The 15,866-nt window shown below is 37.2% G+C and overlaps 1 protein-coding gene across 1 annotated transcript in view; it reads right to left on the bottom strand.

The window, feature by feature from the left end:
• Window positions 1–6,390, bottom strand: part of LOC122656788 (3beta-hydroxysteroid-dehydrogenase/decarboxylase) — a 62,168-nt gene extending 55,778 nt beyond the window's left edge. The window contains exons 1-4 of the mRNA XM_043851438.1: window positions 6,059–6,390; window positions 5,644–5,733; window positions 5,414–5,547; window positions 5,116–5,286 (exon numbers count right to left, since the gene is read on the bottom strand). Of these exons, the coding sequence (XP_043707373.1) occupies window positions 5,116–5,286; window positions 5,414–5,547; window positions 5,644–5,733; window positions 6,059–6,308 (645 nt within the window). The 5' untranslated portion in view covers window positions 6,309–6,390. The remainder of the gene's footprint in view (window positions 1–5,115; window positions 5,287–5,413; window positions 5,548–5,643; window positions 5,734–6,058) is intronic.
• Window positions 6,391–15,866: the final 9,476 nt, after the last annotated feature.

The raw sequence follows: 15,866 nt of genomic DNA on the forward strand, positions 1-15,866 counted from the left end.
TCTGAATCCATGGGATTTGACGATGCTGATGGGAAGGATGATGATGCTGACAAAGAAGATGTTGAGGATGAAGACAACATAGGTGCGTATGGTATACATGTCCTATGTGTGGATCTAGACATTGAGGAGACTGAGGATGACAAGGAAGAATTTCAAGGGTTCAAGTCTGAAGCTGAAATGGGTTGACCTATGGACACAACTGAAGATGTTGAAGTTGAGCACGTGGAGTTTTTCATTCCATCATAGTACCTTGAAGAGTGCCCTCCTTGCATTAATGACTACATTTGTACTGTCACAAAGCTGCCTGAATTTTGCTATAGCTTGAAGATAAACGTATGCCATGTGCAGATCAGTCCCCAACTTACCAAAACTCATGGTCGAGTTTTTTAATGTGGGGAGAGTTGATGTAGTTTGGGCCACTCGAACCAGCAAGAACCTAGTCATAAGGTGAACCAGGTTCATTGGGAAGATCAAGTCAGCCAGCTTGATGGTGACTAAGTATGCCCAAATCGTGAGCTGGATCCAGCCTACATGGGCTTAGTTAATTAATTAATTGCTATTTTTTATTCCTAGTTTACTAAGTTTTTTAAGTCATGGTTGTAATCAGCAACTAAATACAGTAGTTTGATTAGGACTAGAGTTCCCTATTCAGAATAGGATTCAATTTTATGGTTTTCGATTTAAACATTGTAAGAGCCAAGGCTCCACCAATGATTTATGATATTGAATGAAGCTTGGCTCTGCAACATATCTGAGGGAATCAGTGGGTGAGAAACCAACACAGAGGGAGATTCTGATGTAGATTCTGGCCAGAGGAAGAGACAAAAGACCAGGCTCCTTTTTGGGCCAGAGATGGACCAGCTCGAGCCAGCCCAGCAGGACCAACTCGAGCCAGCCAAGCAGGATCTACTTTACCCCACAATTATGATAGGATCCCCCCTTGACCAGTCAAAGATGCTCCATGGTTTTGAGAGTATTCTCCTTTGACCAGTCAGCTAGGATTGGTGCACTTAAGTAGTTTCTATATTTATTAGTTTCTAATTTGTTCCTTGCATGTGGCTGAATAATAAAGGCAAATAGTTTTAATTTAGTTACCTTCTATTTTAGTCAGGATTTAGTAGTTTCTATTTTTCTAAGTTTCTATTTTAGATTTGTTTTTATTTTGGAAGTTTCTATTCTATTGTAAGCTTGCCTAAGCTATTAATAGGCATCACATCTTAATGAAGGAACACAATTTTTGAGAAAAGAATCTTCTGGCCAAATTAGCCATCGAGTATGGGAGTTCCTCCTTGTTTCAACAGCTGAGATAGCTGTGGGTGAGACACCCAGGCTGAGAGAGTAATCCAAAAGTCAACCTCGAACCGGGGAAACCAGCAGGAGAATTATTGCAGCCAGGATCAACAAGATAAGGAACAAATTAAATAACTAAAACTCTCTTTTTTTTATTGTTTTTTTCTATTACATATGAATGGAAAACATAAAGGAGAAGAAGTAAGGAGAAGAAGATAAAAAGAGAAGGGAGGTTGGGGAATGGCTCTCTCAGCCTGGTTCTCTCACCCACAGCTATCCCAGCTGTTGAAACATGGAATTTCTCCCATAACTGATGGCAAGCTTGGCCACAAATTCTATTCTCCAATTTTGTTTCTATTACAAGAGGGGTTGCCAATTTAATGGAATAGGTCAGCTTACAAAATTAGAAACTTAAGAAATAGTAACTTCTAGAAATATAAACCTAATGAAAATAGAAACTAGGCTTTATAGTTCAGCCAACATACAAGGAACAAAATTAGAAACTAGTAAATATAGTAACCTACTAAAAAGAAAGAAACAAAATTAGAAACTACTAGATACTTAAGACTTAATAACTAAGAACTATTACAAAAATAGAAATTAAGTTAATAACAACTTCTAATAGAATATTCCACCAACATCCAGCAGCTAATCTTCACACCAGCTGTCCATATCAGCCCCCAAATCACTGTTCACATGAACAGTGACTCGGGTACTGTTTATGTGAACAGTAACTTCTTTTTTAATTTCTTTCTTGGTCTCTTATCTTCTTCATGCTTCTCTTTGGGCTGGGGCTGCCTTAGGTGATGCTCCATCGAACCAAGAAAAACTTGCCACATCATCAGACCAGGCTGTCTCTCACAGCAGTCGAATCCCACAACCTCGCTGGGCTGGTTTTGGGGCTTGTTCCTGCGAGTACATATGGACTTGTGATCTACATCAGAGAGCCATTCCCCCTACCCCTTTCTTCTATCTTCTCTTCTCCTCCTTTCATTACCCTGTTCGAGCTCCTTTAGTGCTGCTACCACTGATCTGTGACTGCAACAGTTGCTGCTGCGTCCCCTTGGATCAACACAGGGGCTAAGAAGCTCCATCGAACCCAGGGTGCTGTGAACATCCCTCCGCCCAGAAAGCCACTCATGTGTGTGGGGAACACAGGGAAAGCTAAAGCTAGGGGCTCAGACTGAATCGATTGGAAACACGTTACCCACCCACATACAAAAGATCAGAGGAAAAGCCTTCCCAAGTTACTAAAAGGGCAGCTTTCAGCTTTCTGACTACAGGTACTATTGGCTGGCAGACTACTGTAACTAAAGACCTTTCCTCTCCTATCTAGGACTATTCCCACTCTTCTCTGAGTGCCTTCAACAGTGCTTAGGTAGCGCTCACAGCGAGCTGCTGCTCCAAGTGGTTGCTGTTGTTGCTGGTGAACAATATTCAAGGCTGAAGACTTCCCTCACTCACTGTGATTGCTGCTGCTGGGAGATCCATCGATTGGAGTTGTGCTGCACCTCTGCAACTCTTTTGGCTGCAACCTTCTAATTCCAAAACACCTTCAAATCAACATCAACCCCGTTGGTTTTGAATCTCAGATTTCCCCTTCCACTGCCTCCACTCTATTGACACTTCCACCCCATCCCACTGTCTGAAACTTCCATAATTCCCATACTTTCTATTTTCATTCTCACCCTTCCATCTCCATTTCTAACCATCAGAATTGATCCAAAGTCGCAGACCAGACTTCATTCACCAAGCCTTGCACTCGATTGCTGCTGGAAGCCCAAAACAGCATTGTTTTGGAAGGTTTCTTCAAACCTTCTATTTTGGTAAACTCTTTGATATCTCTACATCAGACCATCAAAATTGAACCAATTTTGGAGACGAGCTACCCCCTACTATTCTCTACACTCAATCCAAGTGGGGTGACCATCACTTGGCTGGTTTGATCATAAACCCTAAGTTTCTAATTCTGATTCTGTTCCTATTTGAATCTTGTGGGTATTTTGGGACTGGTATTTACATAAGATTCTGATATGGTTCAATGGTGAGAAGCCTGGGCTCATTCTTCTTCTTCTCTTTTCTTCTTTCTCTGTTCTATCTCGCCAACCTTATTCTGAGTCTCAGTTTTGACCAACAGCTATAGTTTCTGGCTGCGTTCAACTGTTCTTTCATTCCATATCAGATTCCTATCAACAGGTAAGATCAAATCAAAGTTTAATTTCTGATTTATCCAACCAGTGGCTGCTCTGTTTTGTACTCTATTTCATCACCTAGTGATTTGTTTATTAAACCTGATTCATTTATCTGATTCCACCCAAACTTCAAGTCATAAGATGGTTGCAGTTTATGCTCAAATGACTTGAAAAATATAAAAACTAAAGAAGAGAGGGAAAAAAAAAAAAAAGAAGAGGAAAACTAAAGTCTAAAGCTAAAGAAGAAAAAAAATCTAACCATTATCATAACCAAAACACAAAAAAAAGGACAAACTAAACACATACTAAACAAGTCTCAATCAACTACTATTTTGGGTGTGTATTTTTATGATCTAAGGGTTCAAATATGTTTAAAGATGCTTAATTAGGGTTTTCTTGAAATTTCAGGTCAAAATATTGCCATTTGACCACCGAAATGGCTGACCAAAACCCAAAAATAATCGGTTTAGGGTGGAAACCCACATAAAAATCGAAATCTCAAACTACAACTACAATCAGTACTATCTCAATTGCAAAAGAAAACATTTTCACTTCAGATATTTCAGTTGAAGGACACCCAAATTTGTCTCTTCTTATACAATAGTATTTCAGCGGAAGGATAAGTCTCTTCTCATACGATAGTATTTCAGCGGAAGGACAACTGAATTTGCATTAATGTGATCACACATCTGAGGACAATCCAAGTGTGTCCAGCATTCTTTAGCTAGGGTTGTTTGGTCAAACCCAAAACCAACACAGTTGAGTCAAAAAAAATCTAGCCAACAAATGAGATGGACAGGACAGGGCATTAGAGCTCCAGGCTGGGCTGGCCAGCCAAAAGTCTAGTAGTTTGGGTGGTTTACCTTTTATAGTTGGTAATGACATGCACACATTGTTTTATAAAGATTTAATGCAAAACTTTAGGGTCAGGTAAATGCTCCAACCACACTGAATAGAATATTGACTACTTTTAAGGCCATCTTATTTTGCTTGATGGCCTAAATCATGGCTCTAATGACTTTGTCTTAGGACACAACATCAAAATACATTGCACTAAAATACCCCAGAAAACTGCTAGTCAGGGACTTTCTAGGACTTGGCTCTTGGGCCATGGCACTGTGTAAAAATGACCACATGATACAACTGAGGTTGTTTTTCCATAGATAGATAGCCTATTGACAGCACTCTTGAGTAGGATGAAGGCTCTAAAAGGAACTAGAAAGCGAAGAACAGTGCAATTGAGATGGAGGAAGAAGGTATCGTGATATCAAAACTGACTTGCAAAGCTATAGAAATAAGCCACCATCAAGCTCAAGTAGAAGCCTTGGGAAAGGCATCCTCGACAGTCATAAGTGTGTGTGAGTGTGTGTGTACATGTGCATGTCCGTGTGTGAGCGTATGTGTGTGCGCATGTGTGTGTGTACTGAATTTGAACCATAGAGTCCTTATAGATAGCAGGGGCCGACTAGGATGCAGCATTAAATTTCAAGTTCAAAGACGCAATAATAACAAGCCAGCAATGAAATGTTTAAAACTTGCAATCTGTTATACAAGAACATGAACTCCTACATAAAGAGCTACCCTTGTACAAAAACAAAATACACGTTGTAAATACAAGAACGTAATTCCAAACCTTAGCCCAGCCAGATTTTGCTCCTTTCACAAGAAAAGATACGAGATATGTATCTCCAGGTCCGAAAACATTGCTAGGCCGTAATACACATGTTAACAGACCATCAATAGTGTTTGCAAACAACACTAGTCCCTCTGCTTGAGCCTTTAACTCACTTAATGTGTCACTAAACTGTACCATGGTACACAGATCACACAAATTAGATATAAAATCTATACCGTGATTCAAGGAAATTACAATGAGACCCAAATGCAGTTCAGTATAGGTGAAGAATAAGCAATCTAAGATGAAGACATACCCGCCAAGGTAATGGCATAGACTCATCCCCGTCACATATATCATGTATACCATCAAAAACAACATCTGCCGAACTGTTATAAATAAGCCTCTTAACTCTGCATTCTCGGCAAGCACTGATTACATTTTTTGTACCTGAATGAGTAGTTATCAGAAATATTTGATTCTTTTAGAAGGGTGCCAAGAAATCCTTTCTAATCAAAATTATCCTTGCAACATAAATGATGATACCTTGAACATTGATCATATACTGGTGATAGAAATCAGTGATGGTTAAATCAGTTGCGTCCACGTGAAATACCACACATGAACCTTCAATGGCTGCAGATGAAAAACACCATCCATACAATCAACCACAAAAATTTTGTAACAGAATGCACAAATTCCAATTTCATGCTAAAGCTAAAACTCAATTGTCTTCCCGGAATTGAAACTATAAAATGGGGATCAGTATCTAACTCAAAGTCAAAACAGAAACACAACATCGTTAGTTACTCAGAAACCAAGTTCACTAATCACTAGTCACCAATGAAATGAATTTCAAAATACAATCGAAATGATTATTCAAACCAAAGTACATGAACAGGAAAACGAAAAGTTAAAAAAACTGTGAACTAGTCTTAATAGAACATTGAAGAAAATTCACCTCTGATAATCTGAGACTTTTCTCGAACATCGACTTGGAAATACGAAGCGTGACCTGTTAAAATCGCATCGGATAGAACAGAATTTTCGACGAGATCAAGATTCAAAGATGAAGCAGAATCAGCGATCCTCACGATCCATTTCTTCGATTTTAAAAGCTTTAAGACTAGCGATCTACCAATGAAGCTTCTCCCACTCAGAACCGTGCAGGTTCCAGGGTTTTCGTCAATAGAACCCTCAAGCATCGCCATGAGAGAGGAGAAAAAAGAAATGTGTATTTACAGGTATATTTGGCGCCGAAACTGATGAGACGTTTGGTTTCCTAACTTACATTTTTTTTACAATTTACGCAAAATATAAATATATATTAACTATTAACTAATAAATAAAGAGTTAAAAATACATTAGTAGGCCTACACTAATTCGTACCGACTCCGTTTTTTCTTCTGTTTTTTTTTTGTTGTTTGGTCAAGCACTAGTTCCTACCAACTCAGTAAAGCGCTTTGTTTGCAAGAACATGCGCATTCCATATTATTGTGTACTTTCTTGTTTTATAAATATGTACATTATTACAAAGATCAAAATATGAAACAATTTTTAGTTTATGGGGTTTGGGGATTATTGGTGTGACCTCATTAGCTATTTCATCTCTTCTCTTTCTTTTTCCATTAAATTAGAAGGTAGTTCTTTTGAAAATATTGAACCCTTAGGGGATCAGACACAACTGTCATTTAGGCTCTTATATTTTCAGTACTAGTTTACAATCATGGAGGTTTTACCCCGTCCGTTTGTTATCAGCTGATAGAGATTAAATCTATTCATAGGCATAAAGATTGCTCAACATACTCCAGAGATTTTTCATTTGTTATCGCAGATGACACTTTTATTTTTTGTTGAGCTAATCTTGATGATAGTTTAACCATTAAATCCATCCTAGATCTCTTCTTGGATCTATCTAGCCAACACATCAACTTTGATAAGATTGGGGCTTTCTTTAGTCACAATGTCCCGATGGACGTCAGTCGTCGTCTCTTGACAGTTCTTGGTATCAAAGAAATGACCCATGATGCAATGTATTTAGGAACTAATCTTTTTCATCCCATGTCAAAAGTCTCAGGGCTACAGCATATTGTGAATGAAATGAAGAATTAGCTTATTACCAAAAAAAAAAAAGAACGAAGAATTAGCTATCTAGTTGGAAGGCAAATATGCTCTCCTATGTAGGTTGTAAGATTCTACCCCAATTTATGCTTGCTGCCATTCGTTCTTATCTCATGTTTTGTTTTGCTTTTCTTGCAAAAATCTATTGTAGCATAGACTCTGTTTGCTTACGTTTTTGGAATGTTGTTAAAGAAGGATCAAAGAAAATACATTTAATTGCTTGTAAGGCCATCTGCTTTCCTAAACAATGAGATTTGGGATTGAGACACTCACCATGCAAAAAAACACTGCTTTATTGATTAAGTTGGGTTGGCGTTTATTGAATGAAAATGAAATTCTTTGGCCCAAGACCTTGAAAGCCAAATATTTTAACACAAGAACATAGCTAAGAAGGGATCATGGACTTGGAATAGTATCACTAGTATCATTCCTAGCCTCCATCACATGGTCTTTCGAAAAATTGGTAATGGTTTTGATACTTTCTTTTGGTATGATCCTTGGCTTCCCAACCGACTTATAAGCTCACTCCCTATTTCCTTACCAGACCATGCCTCTGATGCAAAAATTAGAGATTATACTATGTCAAGCTCGTGGAATGTGAACATCCTTTCTACCTTCCTTAGCCCAAACATCAGTTGTGAAATCCTAAAGGTCCCTTTGTCATCAAATCCCAATCGATGATGGTGTCGTATGACCAACAATGACCAACTCACTACTAAGTTAGTGGCAAAATTTTTATACAAGGAGAGGTGTTGCTCCTCCCCCACCCCCCAAGAAGAGTCAATCCTTTCTCCCTCTTCATCTATATGGTGGAATTTCTTTTGGAAGCTCATCCACCCAAAATTTAAAATTCACATGTGCAAGGTGCAACATGATGGCAGCCCAGTTCGATGAAATTTGGGAAGGTGGATAGATCTAGATATGCTTTGTCCTTTTTGCCATGATTAGTTTGAAACATCTTGGCATGTTTTCTTCTCTTATGAGTTTCCCAAAAGAATTTAGACATCTGGACCTTTAGGCATAAGATCTAAGTACATTACTCACAACTAGGGATGTAAATGATTGAATAGCCAAAATTCGTTTTCATATCCGTGTCCGTATCAGTTTAGCACTATCCGAATCCGTCCGAAAGCTAAACAGATATGGATACGAATAGGCTATAGCTATCCGAAAAGCTATATTTATATGTAAACGGATAAAATATCCGATCCGTATCCGTGTTTGTATCCATTTAGCACTATCCGAATCCATCCAAAAGCTAATCGGATGCGGATGCGGATATAGCACTATCCAAGCTGAATCCGATCCGTTTACATCCCTACTCACAACTTGGTTTCGGCCTTTCTTTCTTGAGTTATTTAACTCTTTGTCATCTTCCCCCACAAATTGTAAATGGATTTTTAGTGTAATTTCTATTACATCCTACTTTCTTTGGAAGCACGGGAACCAGGTCATCATGGTGAATATCTCTTCTAATCCGAAGGTGATTATGGACAACATAAATCGATGGATCAGCGGCACGCGATTATCTCCATTCTCTTTTGAGGATCAGTCATTTTTTCTAAATCAATGTGGTACTTCTACTTACTCCCTTCTATATTAGGATATTTTTCGGTCTTGTAGAATTGGATAACATTTTGGCAGACAATTTTTTTGAGGCTGAAGCCAAAGGCCTTCTCAAAGGGCTAAAAGTAGCATTTAGTTTAGGTTGGACCAATCTTCATCTTTGGAATGTTTCTCAGGATTTATAAGATATACTACGCATGGTTCGTAATCTCGGATCGAATCAATCGATATCGGCCAGATTGGATCGGTATCGGTCGAAGCTGATCCTGAGATCAGACCGATACCTTATCAATGACATGGAGTGGTATTTGGATCAGATTTCTCATTTGGATTGGCCGATCCGATTCAAGATTTGTTAATGTTCAATGTTCAATAGAACTTCACACTTCACACTTCACACTTGAGTACTGCGGACTCTACTAAGCTTGTAAGCGTGCTGCAGACTTTGCTGTCAATTGTCACTTTATCCATCAATGTCACTTCAACTTGTCTCTTACTCTCATAAGTATAATATATTATATTTATGCATAATATCATTTATATTAGATTATTTTAAATTTGCCAATGTCACTTCAAGAATTTGTGTTTTTAATTTTTTTTATATTATTTTGATCGATCTTGATAGATACCAATCCGATCCGATCCGAATAATATCGTCTGATCCGGCCCGATATAACAACACCTATCGATCCTAATCAATACATAAGCCGATCCATTAAAAACCCTTTTTTGGGTGTTTTTAACTGATCTGGGCCGATTTACACCAATCCGATACTGATCCGGAAAGGTATTGGCCACGACTGATACCTAGATTTTGAACCTTGATACTACAAGAGCCATCGACACATCCATGGCCTTGGACATCTTTTCATGTTTAAACCCAACTTTTTGTTTCCATCAATAATTTTTTGTAATGATGGTAACAAGGATATTTGCTCCATTTCCCAAAGGTTAGCAGCTAAGACTAGCTGTAACAAGTTATCTTTGTCAACCTCTGGCTATCTGAACGATGTATTAGCTCTTTTCTCTTAATTTTATGTTATTTTTTTCTCCTAAAAAATATAAGATAACAGTAATTAAGATATGGAATAATTGCCATGGCCATAGATGAGACCATAGTTAGTTAAAATGGGAACAACAAAACAACAGTACAGATGTGTAATAAACAGATCAAGACTTGAACGAGGACGGTCAAAAATATAGTCAAATGAAAATGGCAAAAAAAGGAAATAGACAATACAAATTTTAAACATTTATATTTGAAAAAAAAAAAAAAAAACAAGACCAAAAAATGGCACAATATACACATGACACATGATACACAAGATGCTACTAAACAAAATAAAACCCTCCTATTAAAATTAGGATGGAGACTATTAAATGATGAATCGGCACTCTAGACTACTACATTGCGAGCTAAATACTTTCATAACATATCATTCTTTGATAAAAAAAAAACCATTGCTAAGAGGGGCTCTTGGACTTGAAATAGTGTTGCAAACATCATCCCTCTTCTCAAATGCATGGTTTTCCAAAAAATTGGGAATGGTTAGAACACTTTTTTTTTTGAATGATTCCTGGCTTCCCCCTCCTATTGTCTATGTTGGTGGCAGTAAAAGCAGTACAATACCAAATACATAACAAAAATTATAGAGATACGATCTCAATGAACACATGTGATAACGAATCAATCACTGGGATAAGTAGCTAAAAGTAATCAACACTTGGTATTTTTGAGTGTTGTGACGAAGTGTTGTCCAAGGAAGAACAAGAGCAACCCATACTAGTGATGATAATACCTCCGAATACTCCTCCCCTGAGTCACAAAGGGAAGCCTCCAATATCTTGAGTTCAAGTCTTTTCCCACTAGGTAAGACTCACGTTTTGTTCGTTTTCGCCGGGTTTATCATTTTCTTTCATTCTATTATTTTGCATATCTACTTGGAGTATGTGATCCCATCTCTTTAGATGGTGATCACACATAATCCCCTTTGTGGTCTCATTAGTCTTCAATGTATGATCCCCATTCCCTATAGACTAAGACTCCCCTTACTTTCTTTCTCCATCATATCATGATTGCAGTATTTTTACATGTCTATGTATTTTTGTCTCTGATTTCCTTGTGTTAGGGAAACATGCATTCTAATTCCATATACAAAGAGGTTTAGGAATTACCTGAACCGAATGGAATTGCAGCAGAAGGGATGATCGAATGCAACTTGCAGTTACAAGCACTCCGCGATCTCTACAGGCTTCTCCACAGAGAACTCCACACCATAAAACCCTAAGCAACGATGGAAACCCTAGGAAAACACAGAACTTGAAAAAGGGAGAGATCTTATCAATTGATGCATACTTAGGGTTTATGCCTTATATCTATTTAGCAGACCCTTAGTTTAAATCTTTCTCTCCTTTTCAAGTTTTACTTTCCGACAGTCATCTGGGAGTTGCGCTGTGAGAATTAGTGGCTATTTGGAGCCGTGTAGGGCAGAGGTAAGTCCCGTTATCGGTTGATTAGCAACTAAAATCTCCTTCACCCTTTGGTGGATGGAAGTATATTTTTGTTTTGGGGGGATATGATCCGATAACTATGAGTAAACTAAGTAGATCCATGTCTTCGAGACTAGTGGGCGACTTCAGTTCGCCAAATCAAGTTATAAGTAATGAAGTCCTCACAAGTGATCTTGACCAGTCCCTTCAAAACTGGACCTTACCCAAGGTCCCAACCAAAGAAGTCTATAAACAAGAATGGTATAGTTTCACTGAAACTATCAAGACAATCGAACAGACTATAAACTACTCTCCAGATATGGAAGAGATCTAACTCCTAGATCCCTTAAATCTTAACAAACTTAAAAAAGATTTTAATAACCTTCATATAGGACTCATTCAAGTTGCCATAAAACTCCTGCACAGGGAAGGACTCAACGTAGCCCTCCTGCTTGCACTCAGGGATCAAAGGTTCTTACAATTTGATGATTCCCTCTTAGAGATGATAGAAACAAGTCTTTGCAAAGGCCCAGTTTACTTCAATTGTTACCCAGATAAAAACCTTTCCCTGAATGACGCAAATCTCTTAGATACTCTCAAAGTTAACATCCTTACAAATGGATATAAGATGAAACAAGGATCTATACCAATTGCAATAATCCATAGGATTCAGTACAAGGCCATGAAAACTCTAAGACCAAAAGCTCTAAGAAGGACCATCAAAGGACAAACTACGTTCATAGAAACAGATTTTGTCCATTCAAGAACCGTTCATCCCAAAATTGTTAGCTGGAAAGACATTAAGTTTCCATCAAAATGGTGTCTCCAATCTCCTTGCCCAGAGCCACTTATTGAACCAAATAGTGATGTAGAATCCATAAGCCAAGATCAAGATGGAATGGTCACTATAACATTCCAGAGAAAAGATAAGCAAATAAAACCAAATACTGAGGAATTTGAAAAACTCAGCCAAGTCCCAAGTAGAGCCTCTACCTCTAGTACTTTAACAAGTTTACACTTAGAAAATCAAAGGTTACATGAGCAACTTAGGACATTCCAAATCCTAGGATTACATACTCCAAATAACAGTAATGTTACCCGAGGAATTTATGAAGAACAGTCTAACCAGTCTTCTACAATAAATAACTCAACTTCACCAACCCAAACTAACATGCAACACGAAGCAAGAGTTGATGTCCTCACAGTAGAAGACTATGAAATAGACAAACCCCAGCTTATAATAGATTTTATGTTACCCAAAAATGATGAAAAAAGAGAATGGTTTTTCAGCTACTTCTCAAAAGAACAACAACAAGAAATCAAGAACCTTTGGTATAATAAAATGAGAGCCATCAAGGTTAACATAATGTTTTTCACATACTTAGATATTTATACAAATAATAGAGATATTTCCTATCCTTTTTCAAACATTAATGCTAGTAAAAGGGTATACCACACCTGGAAATTAGCTGATGACAAAACCATTGAAACCATACACCCTCCTGGTTCAAATATCAAGTTTAAAATCAACTACACAGAAATACCAGCAACCCCTTTCAGATCTACTGAAGGAGTTATTAATGGATCTAAAAAGGTTATAGAACAGACTAATTATACAAACCAATACCTTCAAACTATAGGAAGCCAACTAATCCGGATAGAGAACTTAGTTCAAAAGGACACCCTTACTGAACCACCTTCTTAAAATCAAGCTAGTACCTCCTCAACAGCAACTCTGTTCAAACCTTTCACAATTTCCAACAAAAGCTTAAAAAATCTAAATACCCAGGAAAATAAAGATCTAATAAGCCAAATTTCTACAAGATTATAAAACATGATTGTCCCTGACATACCTCAAAAGGAAACACAAGGAAGCTCTGCTTCAAATGTTACAAACATACAACAACTTGCTCTCTCTGAATCTTCCAGTGAAGATGAAGATCAAATAAATGCAATTACCAGTCCTTACATGAACAATAACTACTACTCTAGGCCAACTTACCTGGATCTCCAGATTGAACAAAGAAAAGAATTTTCTCAAGCAAACTATCAAAGTGGTACCATCTATGAATGGAACATAGATGGTATGTCTGATTACAATTTGGCAAACAAACTTCAAGAAATGACCATGGTGAGTAATGCTCACCGTATCAAGAACATACCTGATCAAGCCATTGCAGAAATAATTATTTCTGGGTTTACAGGGCAACTAAAAGGTTGGTGGGATAATGTTCTCAGTCCAACAGAAAAAGAATCAATCCTAAATGCAATCCAAGTAAATGAACAAGGATTACCAATCATAATTGAAAACCAACCAGTCGAAGATGCTGTAAATACTTTGATTTTCAGCATAACCAAGTATTTTCTAGGAGATCCCACAAGACTTAAAGATAGGTCTTCTGAACAACTTTCAAACCTTAAGTGTAAAAAATTACACGATTTCAAGTGGTATAAAGACACGTTCATGACCAAGGTTCTAACTAGGGAATATGCAAATCTTCTCTGCTGAAAAGAAAAGTTCCTTACTGGGTTACCCAGTTTATTCTCTGAAAAACTCAAACAGAAATTAAGAGAAGAGAACAATGGAAAAATTCCCTGCCAAACTCTCACCTATGGTGACCTCATAAGTCTTGTGCACAAAGAAGGATTAGCTTTGTGTACAGACATCAAACTCGAAAAACAAATTAGGAAAGAATCTAAGTCCTACAAAAAAGAGTTAGGAGGATTCTGTGAACAATTTGGGTTTGATCCTAAAATCATTTCCCAAAAGAAACATAAAAGCCATAGACATATTAGGAAGTCCAAAAATAGACATAGAAATAAAAAAGACCCAGATCAAAAGTTAGAAACTGGATCCAGCCCTACAAGATATAGGCCTTACAAGAAGCCCTTTCCCAAATCAAAACCAAAACAAAATACCAAAACTGGATGTTATAACTGTGGTAAACCAGGACACATAGTCAAATACTGCAGGTTAGCAAAAAAGATCAATTCACTCATAATGCCTGATGATACAAAAATCCAACTTTTAGCTGACTTAGAAGAAGATAGCTTCGAGAGTGAAATAGAACCCCAAGAAGATAAAATAAACCAGGTTGAGTCAAATAGTGATAGTGATGAACAAGTTTCTCCTTGTAACTGTAGTCAAGGAGTTTTCTGTAAAAATTGCGATGATTCAACATCATCAAAGTCTATCAACATGATACAATCAAGTTCAGGAATAAAAAACTTTAATAAACCAGAAGAATTCCTCAACTTCGTTGATCAAATCAAGGATAAGCATACCAAGACTCTATACCTCCAATACGCCCAAGAACTCTTACAACAAGTCTCCTTAGCAAAACCTCAAACTAAGGTAGTCCCTTATAACATTAAAAACATTTATAAAAAGTTTGAAAAAACCCCTGCTCCTTCTCAAAATCCGGACCATGATAGAATTACCAACTTAGAAGCCACTACCAACGATTTAAAAGCAGAAATCAAAAACAAAAAAGCAGATATAGCAAACCTAAAAAGGTCTAAACAGGTTGTAGAAATAGAAGAAGAAGACAGTACACAACCTTTACCAAATAATAATGAAGACTTCATTGATATAGTCAACAAGGTCAAATGCCAACAGTGGTATGTCAATATAACTATTATCGTATCTTCCTCTCATAAGATTAGTACTATAGCCTAGTTGATTCAGGAGCACAAATAAACTGCATACAAGAAGGGTTGATCCCAACCCAGTATTTTGAAAAAACAACCCAACAGTTAACAGGAGCAAATGGATCAAGACTAAAAGTCAACTACAAACTTTCAGATGTTCACATCTGCAACCAAGGTGTCTGCCTCAAACAAATGTTCATATTAGTAAAAGATTTAAACACAGAAGTCATTCTAGGACAACCTTTCCTAGAACTTATAAACCCTTCACTGTGTCAAATCAAGGAATCACAACCACTATCTTAGGCAAATGAGTTCATTTTGAATTCTTTGAACAGGCTAAGACAAAAGAAATAGATATGCTCAAAACTGTTGCTATATCAGAACAATCAACTAAGCCTAATCCATAATAAATAAAAGCACCTCCAATATTTGAAACAAGAAGTCACTCACAAAGCTATTGAACAAAAACTTCAGGAAAAATCCATTCAAAAACAAATTTCTAATATCAAAACTCAAATCGAAAAGAAACTTTGTTTAGAGTTTCCTAATGTTTTTTGGCATAGGCGTAGGCATATTGTTCGTCTTCCCTATGAATCAAGTTTCTCAAACAAAAACATCCCTATCAAGGCTAGGCCTATTCAAATGACTCAAGAATTACAAGAAATATGGAAAAAAGAAATTCAAGATCTTCTCGACAAAAAGTTAATAAGTAAAAGCAAGTCACCTTGGAGCTGTGCTGCTTTTTACGTTAACAAGAATGCTGAGATAGAAAGAGGAACACCCAGACTAGTCATCAACTATAAGCCACTAAATGAAGCCTTACAATGGATTAGATATCCTATACCAAATAAAAAAGAATTACTCCAAAGACTTTACCAAGCTACCATTTTTTCAAAATTCGATCTCAAATCTGGATACTGGCAAATTCAAGTCCACAAGGA

The sequence above is a fragment of the Telopea speciosissima genome, chromosome 3 (assembly GCF_018873765.1).
Source record: "Telopea speciosissima isolate NSW1024214 ecotype Mountain lineage chromosome 3, Tspe_v1, whole genome shotgun sequence".
Taxonomy (NCBI): Eukaryota; Viridiplantae; Streptophyta; class Magnoliopsida; order Proteales; family Proteaceae; genus Telopea; species Telopea speciosissima.